The following is a 27,313-nucleotide window of genomic DNA, read 5'->3' on the forward strand; positions in this document are numbered from 1 at the left end:
TAAAATGCATGACTTAATGGTAAAGCAGTTCTGATTTAATCAGAAATTTAATTTAAAAGTACTGAATTCAAAAATATGCTGCCAAGTTAATGAGTAAGAACACCCTACTTTAGCTTCCTGGTGGGGCCTGTAGGGGGAAAAAAACCCAACTTTATTTCTAAGGTTAAATGAGCTAAAAGTTGATTAGTCCATGAGCTGTTACTACAGCGATGCTTTGTTGGCCTTGGAACGGCTTGAAAAGATGTTTTAATTGTTCAGTGCTAGACAACAGCTCCTGAATACCATCATTTGCCCTTTCATTGCAGATGGTATCACAGTGTTGTCTTTGTATAGGGACCTGTGAGCTACTTTGCTGTAGGAATGGCTGGTGTGTACGTGTGTGTATACATATATATGTATCAAATGTTGTTAGAGATTTTTCTAACTATAACCAAAGACTTGCTGAATCCCATTTTTTTGACACAGAGTGCCAAGAACTTTTGCAGTGACAGAGGAAAATGGGGCAAACTAGTAGGTGCTATAAGAAAGAAAAAGTAGGTGCCACTGCATTTATATTTGAAATGTAATCTATGGTAGTTTGAAAAGTCCTCAAGATGGAATTGTTATTTGGCAAACATTGCTTCCAAGGGAAGTAATCGTCAATAACTTTTCTGAAAAGAGAAGTCCAAGTATTGGATCCTCTTCCATAAGAAACCTTGAATTTATGCTGGAGGCCTGTATTTCTGCTTCAGAAATGTGGGAATGAGAGAATGAAGACCTCAGATGTTTTTCTTCTGAGGGAGCAGTATGAGGAAGAAAAGGAATGGAAACATATTCTTATGAAATGCTAAACAATCCAACTATGCAAATACGAAGAATATGTGCAAAATTTGGGGTGAATTCCAGACCTCTGTTGAATGTATGCTTAACTGCTACTCACAAAGAAGAAAAATCCAGACAAGCTAGCAAGGCTGTAGAGCTTCAGGATGAAGTTTTACATTGAGATTGATCCTGTTTCATGCTTTATTGAAACCAGAGGTGATGGGCTGCATCTTGCACTTTCCTTGTCCCAGACGTAGTAGTTGTGTGATGATGGAGTAAACGTGTTAGTGAGCCAGATAAGAAGATGAAGAAAAATCTTGCCTTTTTTGCTAGTCATTATTTAAAAAGTGAGCAGTTGTCTGCCTTATTCTTAGTGGACAGTTTGGGGCCTGGTTTTCAGTTCATGTAATTTCATGTATCTGTAACTGAGCTCTTATCCAGGATGATCACTAATTTCCAAAGGTTAGCCAGTTGTGTTTACAAATGGTAGTAATGATCAGCTCAGAGACTGTCACTTCATATGTGAAATCAGGATTACAGAATCACAGAATCATCAAGGTTGGAAGAGACCTTGAAGATCATCTAGTCCAACCATTAACCTAACACTGACCCTTCTCAACTACACCATATCCCTCAGCGCTATGTCGACCTGACTCTTGAACACCTCCAGGGATGGGGACTCCACCACCTCCCTGGGCAGCCCATTCCAATGCCTAACAACCTGTTCTGTAAAGAAATGCTTCCTAATATCTAATCTAAACCTTCCCTGGCACAACTTGAGGCCATTCCCTCTTGTCCTATCCCTTGTTACTTGGTTAAAGAGACTCATCCCCAGCTCTCTGCAACCTCCTTTCAGGTAGCTGTAGAGGGCGATGAGGTCTCCCCTCAGCCTCCTCTTCTCCAAACTAAACAACCCCAGTTCCCTCAGCCGTTCCTCGTACCACATGTGCTCCAGACCCTTCACCAGCTTCGTTGCCCTTCTTTGGACACGCTCAAGTAATTCAATGTCCTTTTTGTAGTGAGGGGCCCAAAACTGAACACAGTAATCGAGGTGCGGCCTCACCAGTGCTGAGTACAGGGGTAAGATCACTTCCCTGTCCCTGCTGGCCATGCTATTTCTGATACAAGCCAGGATGCCATTGGCCTTCTTGGCCACCTGGGCACACTGCTGGCTCATGTTCAGCTGGCTGTCAATCAACACCCCGAGGTCCCTCTCTGATTGGCAGCTCTCCAGCCACTCCTCCCCAAGCCTGTAGCGCTGCTGGGGGTTGTTGTGGCCGAAGTGCAGCACCTGGCATTTGGCCTTATTGAAGCTCATCCAGTTGGCCTTAGCCCATCTGTCCAGCCTGTCCAGGTCTCTCTGCAGAGCCTTGCTACCCTCAAGCAGATCAACGCTCCCACCCAACTTGGTGTCATCTGCAAACTTACTGAGGGTACACTCGATCCCCTTGTCTAGATCATCAGTAAAGATGTTAAACAGGAGTGGCCCCAAAACCAAGCCCTGGGGGACACCACTTGTGACCAGCCACCAACTGGATTTAACTCTGTTCACCACAACTCTTTGGGCCCGACCATTCAGCCAATTTTTTTCCAGTGACGTGTGTGCCCACCCAAGCCATGAGCAGCCAGTTTTGCCAGGAGAATGCTGTGGGAAACAGTGTCAAAGGCCTTACTGAAGTCAAGGTAGACAACATCCACAGCCTTTCCCTCATCCAATAAGCAGGTCACCCTGTCATAGAAGGAGATCAGGTTTGTCAAGCAGGACCTGCCTTTCATAAACCCATGCTGACTGGGCCTGATCATCTGGTTGTCCCGCATGTGTTGTGTGATGGTACTCAGGATGAGCTGCTCCATCAGCTTCCTGGGCACCAAAGTCAAGCTGACAGGCCTGTAATTGATTAGGGTTGTTCTTTTTCCACTTGCCTATACTGAATTTTCATCTGCCACTGACACATAGTTACTCAGTCTTGGAAGGTTCTATAATTCTTTGTGGTCATCTTTATTACCTTGAATAACTTAGTTCTGTCTGCAGATGTCGCTCTCACAGCTTATCCCTTTTCCACTTGACTACGTGCAGGTGCCTGGAGAGCTCCACTTACCACCTTACACCTGTTACTGTGAGAACTATTAATTTTATTCCTATCCTCTTCTTTCCCAACATTTAATCAAGTTCTTTATCTATGAAGGGTCATTTCCCTTACATTTTTCCTAAAAGCATTTGACAATGGATCTTTCTGAAAGCTTTTTGCAAATCCAGGTCATGTCAATTAATCTTCTTTACTCTAATGCTTATTAACCCCTTTGGTGAACCTCAGCAGTTCATGATGAGAGTTTCTCCCTTTCACAGACATCTTGTTGACTTCTCCTTGGGAAGTTAAATTATTTGAGCTGTCTCTTAGTTCTTTTCTTTATTATAATGCCTGTTATTTTACCTAGTCAGGCTTCCTCATCAATTGTTTCTCATTCAGCTAGCCCTGAAAGTGTGCATTTTATAAGCCAGTGACCAGTCCTCTGATACCAATGCAGAGTACATGTTACATTAAGCAGTTTAGCTCTTTTTTCTTTGAGTTCCCTTAGAATTTTTGGGTGACTACTCATCTGATGCATTACTTACCACTGATTTAAAAATTTTCTTTTTTTTGGTCATCTCATAAAGTTTTCTTCTGAGCCTTAATGTGTTGGGTTTTTTTCCAAGACATTCTGAGGAGTTTCCTACTTCTGTGATGCACTGTGAAAAGAACCTCATTATCAGCACTTTGCATTTCTTATTAGCTGTTATTCAGACTGCTTCACCTTGCCTTATTGCATCTTTGTCTAAGCTGTCATTCATCTGTATATTTTCCTTATCATTGTTCCAGCTTTTTGGAGGATGCCTTCTTGCTTTTACTATACTGTTTATCTATGCTGGCTGGCTTATGCTTTTTCTCAAGTCTTTCTTGGTAGAAGCTGTGCAGTTGCTCTGTATTTCCAGTGTAGTGTTCTTAAATAGATGGCATGTTGTCTGCAAAGACTTCAGTCTTTTGACTGCTTTCTACCTTCTTATTTTTACTGGTTCCTCATTTTGAAGTAGAGTTTGACTGCATGGCATTTATATTTTTTTAATTTTTGTTAGTGCTGTGAGTTGTGAAACTTATATTTTATTCTCTCCAACACTAATGTTTTGAACCTGATATTGTACCCTTTTAGGGATGATGTAGAAGACACGTGTCCTCCTGTATGTGTTGTTTTTTATGATAAACTTTCCATGACTGTTAACGATATCTAAAAAATCTAGTATCAGCATCACAATCTGAGATGGTGTTTCCCTAGTGTACATGGAGACAGCTGAAGTTGCTGATAATGTTCCCTGCCATGGGGGGCCCCTCTTATCACTGTCAGCATGTCACAGTCAATACTTCCATCCTAATCAGGCAGTCAGTAATAGCATATGCTATGTCTATCTTGTTTATGTCTGAAACTTCATTCCATTTGGCTCTGATTGACTTGCTAAGTTGTTTGAACACTGAGCTCTTTTACAGTGGTGTAGGCTTTTCCATGTTTCCTGTATAGTAAGTACCTTGATGTATGTCACAAGGTACCCGTGATACCCTCCTTATGATGAGTTTCTAGTGCTATTGTAATAGGTCTTTGTTCAAAGATAGCATCCCAGCTCCCCCAACTTTGTTTCTAGGACCTCTGCTGCTTAGGTAGAAACAGGCATATAGTTTGGTTTTCTGTTTCCTTCCACCCTGTTCAAGGGGACAGTATCTGTTCCAGCCTTTTTCTATGGTTTGCAGTGTGGTAGGTGGCAGCCTCCGCTCTATCACGTTAGGGCTCCCTGTACTTCATACAAGTGGCTATGTATTTTGAGACCACATGATCTTTAGGGCCTGATAGCTTTTCCTCAGGCTATGTTTAAAAACACCTCTCTAATCTTTTTTTATGAGTAAGAGCCACAAAGTTTACCTACTGATCTTTTTTATGAGTAAAAGCCACAAAGTTTACCTAATGTGTTGTCATGGTTTAAACCTGTTTGGCAGCCAAACACCACACAGCTGCTCACTCACCCTCCCCTGCCTGGCGTATGGGAGAGTGAATTGGAGGGGTAAAGGTAAGGAGACTCGTAGGTTGAGATAAAAACAGTTTAATAATTGAAATAAAATAAAATAATAATAGAAAATACAAATGGGTAATGCACAGTGTGATTGCTCACCACCTGCCGACCTATGCCCAGCCTGTTCCTGGCTAGCAATCCCAGAGAGGAGAAGATCCGGAAACTGCAATCCCAGAAGCGAGAGCGTGAGCTTCTTGGCCAACCCCAATCTACATATGAACATTATGTTATATGATATGGACTATTTCATTGGCTGATTTGGGTCTGTTGCTCTGGCTACGCTCCCTCCCAGCTTCTTGTACACTTGCACACTAGCAGAACATGGGAAGTCAAAAAGTCTGTGCTTTCTTAGCAACAACTGAAAACATCAGTGTATTATCAACATTCTTCTCATACCAAATCCCATACTGAATTCAAACCACAGCACTATTCTGGTTACTAAGGTGAAAAATTAGCTCTATCCCAGCAGAAAGCAGGGAACTTGTTTCTTCCAAAACTGTTCCCTTCATTTCAGGACTTTCCCCAGCTTCCAGTGAATCTGGACCTTGTTTCCCTCCTTCAAGTGCACATTGAGAATTTATCATGCTCTTTAGTCTGCATTGCTGGGGATACTGGGAACATTTGAGCAGTGTTAGTGATGCCTGAAAAACCTGAGCTACTGTATTTTTGCCTTTGATCCTTACTCTGGCTGAAGCTGATGGACACAATGTCCACATAATTGGTAATGGAAAAGGGCAGAGAAGGTGTGAGGTTCTGCAGTTCCTTAAAATGGAAAATGTATTACTTGCAAGGTTACTTGAACTGAAACTGTCTGTCCTGACAATAATATCTCTTCATTTGGCAAGACTCACACATCCTGTTTATCTTGGTAAACAGAAGGCTAATTGAGTATCTGTCTACATAATATATTCAGTGTTTTCTCTTTAAATTTTATTTTCTTAGCAGTGGATCAAATAGGCAAGCAGACCCTGGAGAGCAAATGTCTTGCCTAAAGCAGGAGAGGGAATTCGACTAGGATTTCCTACATGCTAGGTTAATTCTCTAAGCAGTACTGTATTTTACCATAAAAGGCTTGTTGGGCAGCAAGGTGACATCATTGTAGGTTAAAATCTTAGTAGTGTCTTATTACCTCATGAAACAAGTTAAGACGAATAGAAGTTGTATTTTTCAGCTATGATAGCCTCTTTTTTTGTTTACTTGTTTGAGCTGAAGCAAGACATTGGGTGGCTGACAAATTGTACACTCATTAGATATTTAAGACAAAAAGCATTTTTTGGACTGACAGGCAACCCGGATGCCTACTAGTGTAGGAAATCACTAAATATGTTGAAGTTTTAGTTTTTCTCAGCAAAGCAGTTAAAAATCCTTGCCTTAATTAAAGGTGTTAAAGCCTCAGTGTTGTTTGACTTTGAAAGAAGCTCAAAGTGAGAAAGTCCACCCTTTGCTTTGGTTGTTATTATTGCAGTTGTATGAAGAGAATGCAGGAGAGTAGGATATGCTTTTCTTTAACTTCTTCCACTCTGTTCAGCGTAGATTTTCATCTGTGATTTGTGAGTGATCATCTCTGTAAAGGAGAAATTCAATTACCAAATTTTATATAGACTGTATTTTGTGGTCTTGTGAAAAACAACATAAAAGTAATGTACGCTTTCAGCTTTTAACCACTAGATGGTAGCTAACTACTATCTGTAATTACCCATAGTGAAAGAAACCTCATTGCCAAAGCTGCGCAGTATAACACTATAATTTTTTTTGACATTGTGAAGTGAACTTTCATAATTCCTAAACAAATATGACAACTTGATATTTTAATCTAAAAAGTTTTTCTCTAATGCAGTTGACTGTGCACTTCATGGTTTTACTGACCTGTATAGTGGTAAATACCCCAAATCTGACTTAATGTTTTGCAGGGTGCTGAACATCGTCAGGGCTATCCAGAGACACGTAACAGACTAAAATTATTCTGAGATTTCTGAGTTATAATACAAGATTGCACATCCTCCTTAATGTATATATTGCATTATTAAAACCAATGCAACTTCATCATGGATTTTACACTCCTGAAGCATCTGGGGAGAAAATGTATTCTTCAAATCACAGATCTGATTATGGATCACCAATAAAATAAAGGGTAAAAGAGCAGGGTTATTTTAAAAGCTGGTTTAAAATGGCAATAAAACTTTTTTTTGGCAAATGATAAAAATGTTTTTGTAAATGTTAAATCTGGTACTGTGATAAAACAAGGAGTCCTTGTTAAGTTATTGATTACATGACCCTGCCTCATCAAGAACTGTTCTGTTCAAAAATCTTTAAAATGAACCTGGATTATTGGGCCCATTTACATAGGCCATGATACACTACTTAAGCTAGTGCTCTCATGGATGTACAACAAATTCCTAAAGCAATATTTTTATAGCAGTTTCAGCGGTTATCAGCTATACCAAATTTAAGGCTGAGAATTATTTGTTTTTGTTGCTTGTAAGGCAAAGAAGCAGTACAGGTGATAAGTCTTGCATATGGCTGCTGACCAGAAGGCTTCTTAGCCTTCTGGGTTGTTGGTTGTATTAATGGTGTGCTAAATTGGCTCTGCTGGAAGTCTGGCTTTTGACCTGAGAACAATAGTGACCTGACAATGGCAGTTAACTACTGTCTCAACTACTTCATTATTTTCAGTTTTCCTTTTTAACACGTAATGAGGTGGAAGATCACAGGAAGTTGCATTCCATAAATGTCAGAAGTCTTTCCATGACTCTAACCAAGATCAGCATATTATCTAGTACTGTAAATGCAGTCTGCGTAAAAGGTGCTGAGTGAGGATATATTAAAGCTGCAAAGAGGTTTTCTGTGTAAATTAATGATTTATGTTTTTTTGATACTAACACATATATGGGTCCACTCCATGAGTGAGATTATTCCCTGTCATGATTGCCAGTCATTTTAATTCTGCCAACCCTTTTAATTAATGTAAAATTGCTCCATTCCAAGTTACTTAAATGACTGAGATTTCTGGAGTTTGAAGACTATTTCTTTCTGCAGATGATAAATGAGCTGACAGAGATGCTCTGCTGGGCTTGCTACTCACAAACAAGGAAGAACTAGTTGAAGATGTGGAGGTCAAGGGAAGCCTTGACTGCAGTAACCATGAGGTTGTGGAGCTTAAAACCCTGAAAAGTGAGTGTTACGGAGGCTTCCAAATGAGCAACCCACCACCAATTTTTAAAAAAATAAATAAATTTATTTTTTAATAAAACAACCAACCAGCTCTCTGTAAGTTACAGATTCAGATGACCACAAGAGGAGAACAGAATAACTTTCTGGGGTTTAACAACAACCCAAAACACTTTACAAAGCCCCACTCCCCAGGGCAACCCCAAACCCAAACTTCACTTCCTGGGGTTTAACGGGAACCCGAAATGTAAAACAAAGCCTCACACTCCAGGGGTTTAACGGCAACCCCAAACGCAAACAAAACTTCACTACCTAGGGTTTAACGACAACCCAAAATGCTCTGCACTCACCTGATAAGCAAGGGCTCTCAACCTTGAGGACCTGCTCAGGGCAGCGTCCCAACCCAAGGCACCTCGAAGAGTTTCCTTGGGCAGCGTCCCGAACCCAAGGGGAGAGTCCTCAACCACAGTGTGCAGCTCCAGGGGACGAGCTCAAAATGGCTCCCCCAGGGGACTCCATTTATACCCAGGCCGAATCTGACCTGTAGTCAATAGCGGCTCCCATTGGTCAAAGGTCTCAACTACCGTGAGACCTTGAAAACAAAGACAGCCAGAGGCTGCCACACTTCAGCAGCCAATAAGCTCTGCTTTCACTGGGTGGATGCACCTGCCACAGTGAGCAAAACAACCAGTAGGATCACAGCCTTAGACCTCAGGACAGCAGATTTTTTTACTTCTTCAGGGATCTGCTTGGCAGGATGCCATGAAGGACTTCCCTAGAGGGAAAGGGGACTGAGAAAAACTTTGATCTTCAAGAACAACTTAATTGGAAAACAAGGACAGTTCATTCAATATGCAGAAGGAAGAGCAGGCCTTGCAGAAGGCCAGCATGAATGAATGTGGAGACCCTGTCTGAGCTCAAACATGCAAGCTTCCATAGAAGGCAGAATCAGGGATGGACCACCCAGGAAGAATATAGAGAACAGTGCCTGAGTGAGCAGAGGTAGAGTTCAGAAAGCTAAAGCTCAGCTGGAGTTCAAACTTGTGAGGAGGGTGAGTGGAATGAGAATGGCTTTTCTAAGTACACTGGCAGCAAAAGAAAATGTAGGCCCACTGCTCAGTGGGACAGGGGACTAAACAACAAAGAACATGGGAAAGACTGAAGTATTCAGTGCTGTTTTACCTCAGTATTCACAAATTGGGTTTGCCTTCTGACTTGCTAGGTCTTCAAGCCTTCTTGCAAAATGTATGGAAATGAAGGATAGCCAGAGATAGTGTTAGGGAGCACTGAAGCCAATTGGATGTATGGAATTCCATGGGAGCAGATAAGATGCGCCTGAGGGTGCTGAGGGAGGAAACCAATGTCATTTTGAGGCCCCTCTCATATTTGAAAGGCCAGATGATCTGGGGAGGTTTCTGATGACTGGAAAAAAACAAATGTCACACCCACCTTCAAAAATGAGGAAAGGGAAGATCCAGGGAATGACAGACCAGTCAGCTGCACCTCAGTCCCGGGTAAGGTTGTGGGGCAAACTGTTCTGGATGCCATTTTATGTCATGTGAAGGACCAAGAAGATGTTTGCTATCAGCCAGTGTAGATTTACCTGTGTCAAATCCTGTGTGACCAACCTGATTGCCTTCTATGATAAGATGGCTGGCTGTGTAGACCAGGGGAAAGCAGTGGTGGTGTTCATTATCTTGACTTTAGCAAGGTGTTTGACAAGGTGTCCCATAATATCCTTAGAGTCAACTGGAGATATCAGACAATTATTCCATATAATTTGGGTGGAAAATTAGCTGGACAAGTAGGCTTCAAGAGGTGCCAAGTCCAGATAATGGGCAGTTTCTAGTGGTGTCCTTTGGGGATTGATACTAAGGCTAATGCTGTTTAGTATTTGTAAAGACAAATGACCTGAATGGTGGGACAGAGTGCACCCTCTGCAAGGCTGTTGATGATAAACTGAGGGGAGAGGCTGATATGTGGAGTGCAGGGCTGCTATTCCAACAAACCTGGATGAGCTTGAGAAATGGGCTGACAGGAATCTCAAGAAATTCAATGAAAAGAAATGCTAAGTCCTACAGTTAGGATGGAGTAACCTTGTATGACAGTACAGGCCAGTGGCCAGCTTGCTAGATAGCAGGTTTACAGAGAAGGGCTGAAGGGTTCTGTTCCACACCAAGTTGTACATGAGCCAGTAATGCACATCACAGCAAAGAATGCTGACCACAGACAGGGCTGAAATAGCCAGCAAGTTGCCAGAGCAAGTTCAGCAGTGGGTCACCAAGATGGTCAGGAGGCCAGAGTGTGTGATGCATGAGAAAGATACTTCGAGAACTGGGTTTGTTCAGACCTAGGAAGAAGAGGCTAAGGGGAGATCTTATTGCAGCCTACAATCATCTAATGGGAGGGTAGAGAGAGGACAGAGCTGAAGTTGTATGGTAATAAGAGCCAACATACACAAGCTGGAACATAGGAGATTCCAGTTAGATGGGAACAGTCTTTATGTTGGGCAGGCAAATACTGTTATAGTGCCCAAGAGGTTGTTGAATCTCCATCCTTTGAGATATTCAAAACTCAACTGCACACATCTCTGAGCAACCCCCTCTAACTCGACCTGCTTTGAGCGGAAGACTGGACTAGGTGACTTCCAGAGATCTCTTTAAGGCTACAGGATTTTGTGGTTAAGTTAGTTCCTATGACCTTACATCATTTTATGAAAAAGCTCCATGATTCTTAGGCAGTTCTTTGAGAGATTTATTTAAGCTTTTTTTTCCCTGTTTTTTTAAAAAGAGCTTTATTGATGCATGTCAAAGTTAAACCTGTTGGGCTGAGTTTTTACATTAGAAATCACATACATCTTGCAAAGAAGTAAATAATTCCTCAGTGTTCTGAATATATCCCAGAATTAACTCAACATGTAATATTTAATAACATGTTTAATTTTAAAAGAGAAGGCTGTAAAGCGTTCACAGAAAGCTATGGATGCTTACTTTTTCACTAAATGTGATTTTTTTTGGTCTTTCTCTTTCAAGCATGTATATACACAGTGAGATTTGACTAAAGTAGGTGGGGGAAATTATATTGAAAATCAGATAATGTGGGGAAAATGGTTTTTACTCATGTGGTTTTTATCAGCACTGAGGTTGTCAAGTGATTTTAGGCATGATTCACTCTGATATGAGTGGAAGCAGAAGTATTTTAGGGGCATTCTAAGCCTGAAATAGCTGTAAAATTTCTTGTTTTTCTTGTTCCTAATATTGGATCATTGGTTTGTTTTTCTTGGCATTTTCAAGAGGACATCAGATTAGATTCTGTTACTGAAATGGAAAAAATTAAGGCTATTGTAAGAAGAAAAAACTTAACATTCTCTGCTGGAGAAAAATTGCTGTATTAAGCAACCATTGTACAACTGGAAAATAACTGAGACTGAATGTGCTTGTATAAAAAATATAGATAGAAAACTTGGTAATTTAGTAGTCTGCAGGTAAAAGCTATTTGAAAGCTGCTTGACTGTTGTTGCTATATATTTAAAGTCATCTGTGACAAGGAAACAAAGATGTCTGTTGACATGAGGATTACTTAAGAAGACTAAACACAAATCAGATGAGCAGTTATAAAATTGACTTCTGCAAATGTTATGTTGCCCTTGAGCATGGTGAATCATATCGAGTGGTGTTTGTGTATAAACAATATCACCTTAACAACACTGTGGTTGGTAGCAGTAATTTTCAACTCCTAATCTATAGGCAGTAAATTCTGGTGGTTAGAGACCTCTAGTTTCTAAAGTAGTCCAATTTAGTTTTCAAGTAATTTAAATGCACATTAGAACTGAATTTTAAATATAGAGCTAAGGTTAATAGTTGCTGGATTTTTAGGTCCTTACTGTATTTTCTGGAGGTTTTTTGGTGTTCCTACAGATAAGGAATGAAACAGGTATGAACAAAAGGTTGGGGAGAGAGTGCAAAATGATGAACCAAGAAGCTTCTCCATGGTTTAAGGATTATTGCTGAAAAACGGTACTTGATGCTTATATCAAATAGTACAATGTTTAGAGCTGGAAGAAAGCAACTTTGGAAACAGAGCATTGGCAGAGTTATAAAGGTAAGGAAAACTGAACTTTGGACTAGGTTGAGTCTAGTAACTGTAAAGTTTGAGTAAAGCTGTGAGTTGAGGGGAGGGGAGAGTGTAGAAAAATGTGGGCTTTAAAATGGTGTAAATGGATGATGTTGGTTTCACAAAATTTTCTAATTGTATAAGAATGGATGAACTTTGCATTTTAAAGCAGAACATAGTATTTGGGATAGGTATTTGTTATGAGAGGTAGTTTTTTTGTATAACTGGTCTTATAAGTTAATTGGTAGGATATCAATCAAGGCTTAGTTGCACCGTTTGTTTTGAAATGTAAATGGGAGACGTTCATGCATTTGGCTACTGGTACTTGTATCTTGTCCAGATTGTTGCAGTGATCTGGTAATGGTATAATTCAACAAATGTTATACCAGTAAGTAAAGAGCTTGATGCTAGATCTGGCAAGAAGACAGGGGTGGGCTCTGCCACCATGGGAACTGAAGTTTAACTCCACTCTTCCCATGCTTATAAAATGGGAATAGAATTTTGAAGACACTACATAGCACTGAGAAACAATAACAAAATACAGAAGTCATTAAGACCCTTAGACTAACTTAAAAATCTGGTTATTTGAACAAACTGTTCCTGAGTTAATGTAATGTTATAACAAATGTGGGAAAGCTCTGTTGTTTGAGGTTTAAGAGTCAGCTAAGGGGGCTGCCCTAAATCTGTAGGCTATGTGTTTTTTGGAGAAGAACAAATTCAAAGGTGTGTGTCTGAAAACTCAGGGTGCTTGGAAAGTGTAAAATGGTTTGCAGTTCACTTTTACAGGGAAATCTATGAGCAATACTTATGCAATATAAAACATCTTAGCAAGTTAAAGAAGAAACAGAGGAATGTTGGTTAAATAAGTTTTGCATAATACAGTAAGTTAACAATGGCACACTGTTACTTTTTGACTCTTACTGTTGAACTTCCCAGTAAAATTCAAGTGTATTGTTCATCCATAAGACTTTGATCTGAATGTGTCTAAATTCAGTAGTGCACAGTATTCTGACAACCAAATGCATCATTTGCTGGATAAACTGTGTTCAGGAACAAGTTTTAACTTGTGCATTTATGACTTGCATACTAAATAACATTCATGCTAACTCTATTTAGAGTGTCTGCAGGCACAGCAGTAACTGCCCTCTGTAATGGAGAAGTTGGCAATAGTCAGTATTTGGTTTCTGAGGCTGTTGTTTCAAAGGAAGGGCCCCTGGCATCTCTGACTTCTGATACTTTAGTACCTTCTGCTTAAATATATATACTTAAATATTCTCCTGGTGGTTAGAAAACAATTCTTTTTGAAAATTTTACCTTAATCCCCATTTATTGCTTCAGATTGTTGGTGTGGTGGTTATGGGTTTAGGCATATATTAAAATGGATTTAGGAATCTGCCCTTTATTCTGCTTCAGGAGAAGATGTCTATGGAAATAGGTTTCCTGTGCTAGATTTTTGGCATTTAGGTATTGGGAATTTTAAGGTTTTATGTAACGTTAAACAAGTGACTTGTTAATCATCAAAGGTTAATGCTACTAGGTTAATCATCAAAGAAAGACTTTTTGGTTAATTAGTTTAGCTTTGGACTTGCATCCATTGTGGGACTCTGTCATATGGCCTTTCTTACCTTCGTAACTAAGAGGGGGAAAAGAAACCCAAAACTAAACATGGCTGTGCTGCTGTTCTTTAAATGAAGAACCGAGGTAAAGCTGTACCATATAAAAATTTAGACAATCCTTCCAGGTATCTAAGTGAGAAAGCATGTGTCTCTTGTAAATGCTCTTCCATCTGGATCCTCCTACATCATGGGACATTATGAGGGGGCTTTGTTGTATGACCTTGACCAGAATTGCTGCTGATTCTTTTCAGTAAGTATCATTGCTGATACTACTTGGGGAGGAGAAGTTCTTAGAAATGTCAGATCATCAAAATATGGAAGCATGACAGGCAGGGTGTGTTCTTGAATTGCATGGTATCATAGTATTTTCTATCAGGCAAAACATGCATGCAACTTGCATTAATTAGAGAGATATCCACCAGAACAATGCAAATGCTTTCCAGAAGTGACATGTGATAAATGCAAGTGAATGTCTTAATCTTCATAAAACTATAGCTTTATTATCTACTTAATAATTCCTTGTTTTCTCTAGGAGTTCATTAGAAGAACGTAAGTTAACTAGACTTTAAAGGTTTTGTGATTATTGAATGCTCTTGTTACTGAACTTAGACATCAAATATTGCCTTATGCTATGTGAACAGCTATACACAATAGCTAGTGTATTTGTTATAGGGCTTGAGAGGCTGCAATTAAAAGATTGGAAAACATTAAAAGAACTGAAACAATCGGCATGATTGCCCAGTTCAAGAAGGTGCTCATGATTTCAGCCTACATAAACAGCAACTTATAGAAGGAAATGGAGGCTATGAAAATATCAAGGGCCATATGTACAGGTGGAGTTGGAAACTGATAACCAATGTAAGATGAATGCCTTATGTAGCGATATATCTGGAGTTCTGTGCTGGAAACGCAGCAGAATACAAAAGTAGTCTCTCTGTAGTTTAAGTAAAACAAGAAGAGCTTTTTTGCTGGAATAAATAGAAGCTAACTAATTGGCAGAGTATTGGTTGTATTTTTCTATGTTAAAGATGCTTTATCAGTCATGTTCAAATTACTGCAACAACAGTTTTTAGGATTCTAGTGTTATCATCTAGAGTGAAGCTGATTGAGCCCAAAATGGTTGGTTTTTGTATGTCTAACTAGGGGGAAAATTTCTATCCTGATTAGGCAACGTGTAGGAATTGCCAATCCTGTGATGACATTTCGTTTTTGGGAAAATGAAGACCATGTTAGGGAATGACAGGAGTAAAATAGCATAAAGTACATGTACAAATTAATCTGCAACTGCATTCTTGAGGCATATCTGTGTAAAGAACAGGATTTGTATGTTTGTCTTTTACATGGGAAAACATTTCCAGTGCATTTAGCATTTATGAAGGCATGCTAGTAATTACGATTTTACCAAATATTTGAAAATTCCTTCAGAATGTAGGAAGGATATTTACATAAAGGTATGAAGTGTATTATGCAAGTTCTGTTGGCTCTGCAGAAGCTTGTGCATAAATCACTTGTGCATACCTTATAGACTTACTAGATTTTTCATAATCACTGGGGAAATAAAGGTTGAATTTACCACCAATGAAACATAATTCTAAATTTCTTTTGAAAATGAAATGATATTAAATCTTGTAATCCGCGAGCACAATAATACCAGTAACTATTCCAGAAGGCTATTTTGTCTATAATGTAATGAGGTGTATTACGTATGGGAATTCAATTTAATTAGAAGAGTAGGCATACTGCTTGAAGAATGGTATAATAGCTATGGTTAAGCACATTTGTAAACATTTGTGTACCTTGAGGCTTGTGGCTTGTTTTACTTCTCATTATATTAAAGAGATAATGTATGAAACCCTTGCTTCCTCCAGCAGTATCTGTCTTTATTAGAGAACGCTTACAGTATCTTCCATGAATAACAAAGATGGTTCAGAATCCTGTCTTGACTTGATGGTCATATGTGACTAGACCAAAAAGCTGGGACTAAGGATTTAGGGTGTTGAAGAACACTTGCAGAATGATGGAGCCGTACATATAAAATACCTTTTTTTTCCCTTCTTCAGAGCCTTTCCACTAATAAATAATATTGTACAAAAGACTGATGATAGAAATTTTGTGCTAAATCTGAAAATAGAACATGGAAAATCAACTGTAAAATCATAACGGGGGTCACTTCTAAAAATTTCATTTGAGTGCCTTAAAAACATAAGCCACAACTATGGAAGAGTGTAATGGCCTTTACTTTTAAAAATAAATTGTAGAATTTTCATTATTTTTGTCTTCAAATAGATTGCGAATTACTCATTTTCCACTTTGTGTTTTATAACAGCAAAAGCTCAAGGAAGAGAGGGAGGCGAAACGTGCTCGGCTGGATGGCAGGCATGATTACTTACTGGATACTGTTGCCTCTTGTGTGAATCTGGACAAAGCAGAAGTAGAAGATGCTATTCTTGATGGTAACCAGGTAATCTGCTAGTGAAGCTCATGGAGTACTTTAGAACTGATGTTACCATTAAATACTCGGTGAGATAGTTGTCAGACTTTATGTCTGAGATTACTTAAGTCTTCTCATCAAAAAATATTTCTCAGCTTTTTGTAATTAAGTTGAACAAAAGCGTCCTTAGTTTCAGGACCTATTGTAACAATATTGCTTTTGAAACTGATTAGAATTTCTGTTTTCCAATGGTTATAGATAGTGCAGTAAAGCCTGTGTCCGTATTTCATACTGGATCCACAGCATGAAGTCTCAGTCCTTGAATATGTAGTACGTATAGATTCAAGAGTCCTGTCCACAGCAGGCTGCATGTTATTGTTGTTTCCATTAGGCTGCCACCAGTGTTTGTGAGACTACATTGTGATCTAGTTTAGGAAATTAAATCAGGTGGAAGCTACTTGACAAGATAGAATGGCTAAGTGATCTGTCTGATTACGTGAGGGTTAATGCAGGGGGTAAGCAGTTAGAAATATGTATTTTGAGGAAACGATGCACAAAAGTTGATGGTGAGTATTATATGCAATGGAGATAAATTCTGTGATTTGAAAAGAAATTGTTATTTTTTAAAAATCTAGATAGACAGAAAGTAGATCTTGTTTTACTCCCTGACACTAAAGTAAACATGGTTGTGGTTATTTTCCTCTTTTATTCTTTTTACATCTGTGTCCTTACAATTTATGCATTCCCATTTCAGTGCTAATATTGTTGAGAGACTGAAGAAAGTCCAGTGGAAGACTACCAAGATAGTGAGGAACACAGGGCATGTAAAGTATGAGAAGAGGGAGAATAAGATTGAGGGGAAGTCAAATAGTAGCCTGCAGTTGCTTGAAGAGTAGTTACAAAGATGACGGAGCTGAACTCTTAGCGGTTGCAGAAGATACGACAAAGGCAATAGTCACAACTTGCAAATTGGACATTAAGAGACCCTTCTTCACTGGGAGGGTAACGCAGCATGGGAATAGATGACTTAAGTGAGTTGTGGCATTTCTGTCCTTGAGGTTTTTGAGACAGCCTAGGCAAAGCTCTAGATGACCTGAACTGCTGTTGATGATACAGGAGGCTGGCCTCGAGATCTCCCAGAGGTCCCTTCCAACATTTCTGTGATTCCATGTGATATAAGAACATGAACTGTGCAAAACACTGTCACACAAGTTAAAAAGCAGAACTTGTTTTAGCCTTTGTGCATTCTATCTCTAAATGGCTTTCCTGGCAAAGTATATTGCCTGAGAATAACTGTCAGATGATTATACTTGGCAGCTGTTATACTTGGAAAGAGAAAAGTGTAATAGTTATTTTGACCTCATCTTGGAGGGCTCAGCCAAGATTTTCTGGAAGAACAGTTTATGTGATCTTAGTGTAACTGAGGCCCATTATTACCGGAAGAGGGATAAATGTGGCTTTCTTCCTGCTGCTGGTGATCTCTTAGCCTTTTTTGTGCACTAGGAAGCACAAATGGTACCAGCAAATGTTTCTGAAGAAGAACTTGTAGAAGTAGAAGCCTTTTCCGCTGGAAGATTGCTATGTAGTTAGAGACTGTATGAAACAATGACTCACAGATCTAGAAAAATAATGAATTATGCCAGAATTTCAAGTGCTGAAACACTGATCAGCATACTACCATTGAGCAATTAACTTTCTTCCTAGACCTGTATGGTCTATACGTGAGATTCCTGGACTGCACTACCAATATATAGTTTAAGGGTGCTTGATGGCAGCCTTAAATTGATGGAGAACTGTGAAATTGTCCTGATGCTTAAAATATAAATAAATAAAGGCTTCCTCTGTCGCTGTGATATGGAATAATTGCAGTTGTGTGTTTTCTGCTTTCAGCTAGTTAGCTGAATGGCAGTAAGAATAACATGAGTGAGGGACTTCAATGAGCTGCTGCTGCATTTCAGTAAATGAAGAAATGCCCTGTGCCCTCAGTTTGAGAGACAATACACAGCATGTACAGTAAAGTGGTTTCTGTAAACTGAAACATGGCCTGGCTGTATTCAGTTGTGTTCAGCATGGAAAAATTTAAATGATTCAATTAAGTAAGTGTGTGGTAGTAAAGGACAAGGCAACTCAATCACTTTTTGGGTGGTAGTAACTGGGCCTGGTATAACTTTATTATTGAACAATGATAATGTCATGAGTATTTGTCAGCCCTTTATGTTAAAAATCTGAGAAAGTTAAACTTTTCATGCATAATGATCTCAACATGACCTATCAACAGATAGAGCGCATTGACAAATTCCTGGCCCCTGGAGGTCTGCGTCATCTGATGTTCTACTATCAAGATGTGGAGGCAAGGGATACAGGTAAAGCAACTTAGGTTCTCCTGCAGTGTGTTATAGTTGTGCTGTGCAAGTGTGCAGGGAAAAAGCAAATAGTAAAGTTCTTATAAACTGGGGCTTAAGGCAAGTCAAATTTGGTCATACTGGGACATCGATCCTTGCTCATGAAATGAGGACTGATGAAATTACTGAAGCTTTTTAGTGCATTTCTGCCTATTGCTAGTATGCAGCAGCAGCAAGGTCCTTCCTTGCGAGCCCAGCAACTCTTGCCTGGGGGGCTGGGAAATGGTTTTTGATAGTTAAAAGATGACTTTCACACAAGGTGAGCAGTGACAGGTGCTCTGCCCCCTCCCCTCTAATCATGCCACCAGTCTGCCCTAGAAGCCCTCCACATTTCTGGGCACATGACCATCCATCCAGGTGGTCCTGTTACATAACAAATGGCCCCAGGAGGCCAGCATTATGGGTGGCGGGGCCGCTATCCCAGAAGTCCCTTCTGGTCATATCCCTTTCCCTTCCCCAGTGTTACCACACTTCTGGGGGAAGCCTCCTTCTCACTTACCCTGGAAGCAGCTCAGGACCCCTCTGACAAGGACATCCTCTCCTCTGCCCATGGCTTCTGTCCCAGAGCCTCCAGTGCTGCTACTGCTGGCACTAGCCAGGTGCTATGGGACCTCTGAGATCCTGTGACTTGGTGGTGGGAGTTCATTCCACTTGTTTACCCTGGATGTACAAGAAGGGCCTTGTAAATATATCTATGTATATCTGTATAAATATATGTGTTTATACATATGTAAACATATACCTATATGAGTGTACAAATATGTATTTATACTTTATGTATTTTCAATATATATGTATGTATATACCTAAAAGGTATGAAAAGACTGTTTGATATAAGCAACTTTAATAATTAAAATTGAAATGTACATAGAAAGAAAATTAAATGAAAATACAAACTCGGCCAATAATTTAGAAATCTGCTGAGCGAGTTTTAACATGCCTGAATTGAAGTGGTGGAAGTATGTTGGAGGAGTGTGAGGCAAGGGTAAAAGCCTGGGAATCTAATCAGGGTCCCCCTCACCCATCTCCGAGCCGAGCAAATGACTCTACAGTATGACTGTGGTGACCTTTGGCCTTTGGGATGTGATGCTAGATGCAGGCCATGTGGAAAGCTGGAGAAACAAACAAATTCACATCAACATGTGCATTGGGTGAATAAGCAAAAGTTCCCAAAAGACCATGTGCACTGGAGGAAAGGAAAAGTAGAAAAAAAATGAACTGGTGGTGAAGTAGACAGGTGAGTGTGGGATGAAGTGAGTGTGTTGCAGGCTGCCTTTGCCCACAGCTGTAAGTGTATAGTTACTTGTAATACCATCACAGTGTGCAGCTTGCACTATACATTTTTCCTTCTTAGGTGGGGTAGAGTTTGTAAAAGAATCTTCTGTGCTGATCATACTGGGACTGTGGTTTACAGGCTAGCAAAGCAAAGCAAAAATTGCAGTTATAGTGATGGTTACTAATCAGTAAAGTGAAGTGAATTTTTGTAGTATTACATGCACCTTGTTGGCAAGGGCACTTAGTACACACCACCTCAAATACAAGTTGGTTTTCTGACCCTGTTGTCGATCAGCAAATGCTTCTGTTATGGCAGAAGATGACCCCATGAAGGGTGCCTACAAGATATTTTGTGTCCCTGCAGAGCAGGAGCCTGTGTGTCTCTGAGTTCAGAAAGATGTACTCCAGAGCCCTAAGGGGTCATTTCAAAGTCTGGTTTTATGCCCACTCCCACGTGTAGACTTTTTGCAGTGTTTTGAATGGCTCTTTTAATGTGCAGCTTAACAACTTCTAGCACACTTTTCAGTAACAGTACATCTTTTCTAAAGAGACTGCAGAGTGTACTGCCTACTTCAGCTCCATACATTGTGGGAATGCCCTGAAAACTGGGATGACTGTTGCTGGTCTAGTCTCTGTAATTAATGAAGGGCAAGGATAGTGCAAGTTTATGTTAATTGGCAATAAATCAAATTAATAAAATTCTCAGAGTCAAGACTTTTGCTGGTGACAGAGCCCTTTTGATGTACTGAGGTAAACAAAAAAGAGACTTCTGCAGGAGCTGTGGGGGAAAAAAGGAAGGGGGAAAGGTGATATGAACAAAAGGGTTGGGAGGGAACTTATGAGTGGTCACCTGATCCAAAATAGGGATCTCTGGGGGCAGATGGTTTGTGCCTGAAAGAAAAAAGGGCAAGGGACCTGTCACTTTTTGTGAATCTTTTGGTTGTTGCCCTTTAACTACTAGTATCAAAATTCCCTTTTTGATCTTCTTATTGTTGCAGTGTCTCACTGAGATGTGTATGTGTGTGGTTTTACACTGAGGTAACACTAGAAAACTAGTAACAGAAGTAACGTGGCCAAAAGCACAATTTAAGAGAATTATTTTCCCCCCAAAACACTGCTACTCCTTGGTGACTCTTTACAAGTGTTACCAACAGCCTAAACATGGGAGCAGCATATTCATGTTGGGGGAAGAAGAAAGGACAGGGAAGTCCCTTGTAGCTCCCTTGCTGTGGTTTTTTGTTGTTATTGTTTTTCCCAAAGAATCTGCTGTGGCCTTTCTATCCTTGTTTCCAGCATCACTCTGTTGCTTTTTTTTGTATGTTAGACATATGTCTACATGCTTTTAAGGAAAGACAGTTGATAATAGTTCCTCTGAGGTAAACTGTATTTGCTGATTTTTTTTTTTTTTAATCAATAGAGCATTATCTGCAACTGCAGGATAGAGAGCCATGTAAGAGGATCTTGAACCTGAACCTTTGCTTAGAAGGAATAGAAAACAAATAAATTAACAGAAATGAAAGGCTTTTGGTGTGAGAATGGCAAAACTATATGAAATAGTTCTTACTGTGCCGTGAGGACTCTGGATGCTGTGTACTGTCTGTGGATAGTCCTATGGGGTAGCTCCAGAGGACTGGAACTTGGAGATACACAAATGATGACTGAACTGTTTGTTTAAAAACTTTTCTTTGAATAAATAATCAGTGGTTTTTAAATGTTTCTTTTATTTGACTCTGTAGAGCACTTTGGCCTTTCAGGAACAGGAATGAGCTCTCATTTGACAAAGAAAAAGAAACCTGAAGTATTTGTCACAGAGGGAAACGAAGTTGCTTTAACTGGTGTATGTGTTTTCTTCATTAGATCTAGTCTTTATAAACCCATCACAACTGAGAATATCTATCAGGTAAGGGTCAGTGACTGCTGGTCACTGTACATAATCTTGTTTAAAATTCATTTTCATCTTGGGGTATTTGCTCTCAGCACATAATTTGACAGCTTTTGACATGGAGGAATGAGCAAAAGGGCACATTTTGGCTAAATGAAACACAGGACAAAAAAGGAGGGGAATGGAAAAACCGACGTTATCTAGTGGCAGCAATATGAAGTGTATCATTACTATGAAGAAACGATGCTAAGGAAGAAAATTTATGACAAACCAGAATGACAAAGTGTAGTGAATACCTAAATAATAAGATGATAATTTCAATAAGTGTTAGCAAGTCATTAAAAAAACCAAACAAAAACGGTTTTATTTTTGAGAGTGTATATGCAAACTATATATAAATAAGTTTTTACTGGTGAAGGACTCCTTAAATCTATGACAGTCTGAAGTGAACAAAGCTGGATCAAGTACTCCAGTAGTGAGGAGTACAGAGTGAAATGTAGGGAATCCTACAGTTGTAGAGAAACTAATCAGAGTGCTAAAATAAGAATGACGGGCCAAAGGAGAAGTTAGTGTTGTGGAAAACTATCTATACACTTCAAAATGGGAACTTTCAAGTTCCAACAACTCCTAAGCCAGCAAATTTTAACTTCCTTCGTCTCTTCTAGGAAAACCTTTAAAACTATATTTTTCCCAGATAGGCAAGAAATAGAAGAGCAAAGGGTGGGTGAGCTGGCTGTCATCACCAAATTATTTTTTGATTTCTACAGATACATGCTTTAAAGTTTTATGCTTAACCTCTTTTTTTTTTTTTTTTAAATGATTTTGAAAGATCTGTCTTAGATTTTAGTCAATTATATACTATTTAACATTTGAAGATTTTTTGCTTATTAATGCTTGCAAGCTGGTAATTGTAACTGAAAGATGTGTAAAGCAGACTTCACAAGTAATGATATCACCCTTGCTGATAGTAGATAATACCTTAAAACTAGAAAAGACAAGTTGAAAAGTAAAAATGTATGTCTGAAGACAAATGTGTGAACTTAAATACGTTTGGTGTTAAATTATGTTGCTGAAAAGAATTCTTGTGGTACGTTCTAATGAAGAAAAATATGGCTGGCAGATTGATGTAACTTACCTTAGAAGTCTTTACGTATTCTGAAAAAGACTCTGAAAAGTGGATGTTCGGTGAATTGTTCTCTCTTGAACTGATAGAGGTATTCTTCCTGGACTAAAATCTTTGGGCAACTGCAAGTCAGAATTAACTGAAGTTCATGATTCTTTTGGTATCTAAACCTTTTAAATGCATATATCTCTGCTGAGATGTATGTATATATGTATGAATATATTCAAAAATATAATTCTGATAGGTTTAGAAGTGGCAAGCTGGAATCATTTTACTCACCCATACAAACTGAGCTTTATAAATAGAGGTCTCTTCTACTCTCATCATATTTTGGAAGTGTTTTCAGATCTTTGTTTTCTCAGTTTTGTATGACAAACTGTGACCCCGTGCAAATCTTGCAGCCCCTGATAGCAAGAATTGTGCTGTTATTGCTTGAAGAGCCCTTGTACATACATGTAATTTTTTGATGCTCATGGCAGTAGGACTGGAGTAAATATAGTGGTAGCAAAATTTTGTTTTCTATTTTAACTTGTATTGTGGTTTTTTTACAGGAAGTAAATTTTAATATGATGAATGTAGGTCGAGATGGCTTACTAAAAAGTGTTGAGCATTTGATATCAGAAATCTTCATTCCAGCCTTACAGACTACGGACCGTGACTGGGTTGAACTCGGTGAACTTCAACAAGCTTCCAATATTAAACGTGACTTCCTTTGTTCCCTTGAAGCATTTGTTAGTGTGCTATCAGGAGCTCAGCAAAGTCTGTTGGAAAAGGTAGTATGTTCACATGGAAAATAGAAATTGAGCTAGCTGTAGAATGTCTCTTCTTTTGAATTAACTGCTGCTGTAGAATACTCATAAAAATTGCTTTTGTTAAACTGGAGTGACACTTTTGTTTGTTGTCATCAGTGACTTGTTACATGTTGATCTGTGGCTTTAACAATTCTGCAGGTGCTTCTGTTGTTGTTTGTTCTGGCTCCAGTTCTTTAGAGCTATTAACTTCTTGACTTTCCAATGGCTGTGGCCACTCTTAAACCAAGAATGATTAATTTATAACAAACAGTTGCTTTTAACTGTTGATTTCTACTCAGCCTTTGTGAAGGAAAGGGCATGAGAGCACAGCTGCAAGGCTGGTGAATTCTCCAGATTCTGGAGTTGAGTTCTGGCTCAAACCAGTTTAATTTAAACTGAAGTGGGAATATGAAGTGAGATATGCCAAGTGGGGCACCCAGTTAAAATTCCTGGATTTTCGTGAACACTTCAGCATTTCAGAGTTTTTAAACTTGTGTTTTAGGTCAGTCTGAAGAAATGTGAAACATATGATCTGGAAACTCTAAGAGGACCTTCTGATTACCTGATGGTTGCTAACAGCATAGATTCTCTCAAAAGAATAGAAGTCTGCATGAAAGGATGGACCAAACAAATTGAACAGGTGATACAGCAGACAAACGTGAAATATGACAACATCTGCATATTGGCAGATGACGTTTAATCCTGTTGGTGTATAGCTACTTTTCTATAAAGTTAGATGTGATCAATCCCTGTATTTTACAGTACTGTTGGCATGGTTTGTGTGGTTTTACTTCGCAATGAGAATATTATTGAGAGCTTTTTCCATCTACTAAATAGAGTAAATAAAGCATACACATGTCATTGGAAGCTTAGTCCCCTGTTTTTAATAATCACCTATTCATAAAGTAGAAAATAGTGATTCCCAGTGGATTTAATGGAAGCAAAAGGAACACAGTAATTCAGTGAACACTAATCTCAGTGGTCAGAACTGTACTTTGAAACATGCTTTGCAGGTTATTTGCAGAAAATGTAATTGTCTGTAACAGTGCTCTTGAGATACTACTCCCTCTCTAACTTGAAACTAAAGAGGCCAAGCAAAATGAAGGTCTCTTATGTGAGGTGGTGGCTGAGTTAGGTAATTTATCATGGGAGGTTAATACTAGGAGTTAAATTATGAATTAATCCATGGTATCCATGCAGATAAAAAATATCAACATCACTCACAAATATTACTGTATGATAAAAGGTTCTTGCAGAAAATGACCAGTTGAGAAAGGAAGCTGATGACCTTGGACCACGGGTAGAGCTTGATTACTGGAAAAAGAGATTGTCAAAATTCAACTACCTTACGGACCAGCTGAAGAGGCCAGATGTGAAGGCAGTGCTTGGAGTACTCACTGCTGCTAAATCCAAACTGCTGAAGGTTTCTATTTTGAATTATGACCGATATAAAGACTAGAAATGCTCTGTATACCCTAGTTCATTTTGGTGATGTACGTAATGTTGCTGGTGGGGAAAATATTGAAGTGTCTTTAGCTTTTGTTTTCTTTGTTCTTCCCCATTCCTCACCTTGAGTAGATAAAGTTTAAATCTAGTTTAATTTATTGGAAAAGACTGGGAGTACCCTTTGTCTGAAGGCTGATAATGTACTGGATCCATATGACTCAAGAGAAGTAAATACTTAAATCTTTGAAAAGTTGATTATTAAATCAGAAAGTTGAATTAATGAATTGGGTCTTCAATGAAAAGGAAATAAATCCCCCCATTTTTTTAAACCTCTTTCTCATGTTCTTACAATGTCTGTCAAAACTGCTTGTTGGGTTGTAACTTCTCACATTGACATAACAAAGTTAAGACTCATCACAAACAGAAAAATAAGTGAATAAACAAAAGGGCTCATCAAAATGAGAGACGTGAAACAAATACATCGTTACATATCCATCAGTCTATCAAGCAAAAATAGTTAACAGATGATGTCTGTATATTTTATAGCAGCTTGACTTGACACTACTACTGACATAACTTGTTCTGCTGAGTGGTCTAAACTATGTTCACAGTCAAGTTATTGAAGCAAAACAAGGACCTGTTCCTCATCGTGGGTGAACAAGTGTAACTCTGAAGTAACAGATCTGTGCTTTCAAATGTGTTTAAAGGCTAATGACAAAACAGAGTGATCTTAAAACAGTTTTTCTGAAATGTGTGGTTTTATTTTTTTTTTTCAACTTTGTATTCTTAGAACTGGCGAGTGTTGGATATTCGCATCACAGATGCAGCAAATGAGGCTAAAGATAATGTGAAGTATCTATACTCTCTGGAAAAATGTTGTGACCCATTATACAATAGTGATCCTGTAAGCAGAACTTTTAAATTCTTAACATAAATCTCTTGAGACAACCAAAATGAATGTATTTTGTAGGATCAGTTTGTAAATGACATAGATAGCACTTTAGGTATGAATCTCCAGTTTGAGACTTTGTTTAGTTATGCTAAAAGTGTCTTAGTGGGAATTTCTGGCTACAAAATAAAGTACTTGTTATTTTTTTTGCTGTGGTATCTATGAAGCTTTTTGTCTTATGATGACACTGGATTCTGTGCTATGGGAGGAAGTGAAATCTTTGTGATTTGAAAAGAAAAAAAAAGAGAAAAGGGGTGAAAGTGAACCTGGTGCTATGCTAAAGACAAAGGCTGGGCTTTTGTGTTGGTGGCCACGTCATGCTTAGACTAACATTTATAAGGCAATTTTCAGCTTCCTGTATTAGGAAAACATAAATATGGTTATGTAAATATTAAGGTGTAAATATTAATCACCTTCTCATACCACAGTAACAGGATGATGCAAGCATAACACGTAGTAAACAAAACCAGCCAACCTAAATTATGGGATAGGAGGAAGGATTCTCACTGTCCTATTATCTGCTAAAGCAGATGGCAAATGGTTGCTTTTATTAAAACTGGTTTTGCAACTGACTGTATGTATCTTGCTAGTCAGAGAAATATGATGAGTAGCCATGAAGACACAAAGCTTTGACCATCCTAGCCACCTCTCTCTCTATCCATACTTTTCCTAAAGTGAAATTGCTTCCAAACAGATCTCTGTGTAACCATGGTATGGCTTTGTTTGTTTCCATTTACTGGACAGTATTAGAACAGTGTGTTCTTTCCGTGTTTCCCAATCTGATATTTGAGTCTCTCTGATCTGGTTAGTTTGATACCCATATGAAACAGAGTTAAAGTGAATATGCTTGCTATTGGCACTGTGCAGGGTCTGTTGAACTTGATCTGCTTAGTGCTCCCATTACTTTTACGAAGGAGAAAGTGGTGCCAGCCTCAGATATGTTTAGTTTTGAGAGGGTGTAGCACTTGGGGTGGAAGCCATCGAGGCATGGAGTGTGAACATTTCCCTTACTGATTTTTACCTGTAAAATGTTGAGAACTAGTTTGTCAACAGAGTAAATCTGTCATTGCTTTGGAAATTCAGACATGAGGAGGAGCTGTCAGAAAAATCTTTGGCCTATTCATGGGCTGAAGACAGGACTGCTGGGCTTTTGAAATGATGCTTCTCTTCAAAGTCTTTAGAAAAAGTCATTTATCTTGTATGCAAGACTTACTGAAAACTGT

The 27,313-nt window shown here is 39.0% G+C and overlaps 1 protein-coding gene across 10 annotated transcripts in view; it reads left to right on the forward strand.

The window, feature by feature from the left end:
- The window catches only part of DNAH5 (dynein axonemal heavy chain 5), a 157,876-nt gene that overhangs the window by 13,091 nt on the left and 117,472 nt on the right, over positions 1-27,313 (forward strand). For 7 of the 10 annotated variants that reach the window (XR_012629594.1, XM_074874294.1, XM_074874237.1 and 4 more), the window contains exons 2-8: positions 16,118-16,252; positions 18,501-18,585; positions 21,636-21,799; positions 23,456-23,677; positions 24,198-24,335; positions 24,942-25,118; positions 25,932-26,045. Coding sequence is in view for 9 of the 10 variants with exons in the window: in XM_074874294.1 (XP_074730395.1) it covers positions 16,118-16,252; positions 18,501-18,585; positions 21,636-21,799; positions 23,456-23,677; positions 24,198-24,335; positions 24,942-25,118; positions 25,932-26,045 (1,035 nt within the window). In the remaining variant the exon portion in view is untranslated. Of the gene's footprint in view, positions 1-11,834; positions 12,164-16,117; positions 16,253-18,500; positions 18,586-21,635; positions 21,800-23,455; positions 23,678-24,197; positions 24,336-24,941; positions 25,119-25,931; positions 26,046-27,313 lie in introns of those variants that run through there. The other 3 variants (XM_074874256.1, XM_074874265.1, XM_074874274.1) reach the window with 2 other exon arrangements.

This window comes from Strix uralensis, chromosome 1 (genome assembly GCF_047716275.1).
Source record: "Strix uralensis isolate ZFMK-TIS-50842 chromosome 1, bStrUra1, whole genome shotgun sequence".
Lineage (NCBI taxonomy): Eukaryota > Metazoa > Chordata > Aves > Strigiformes > Strigidae > Strix > Strix uralensis.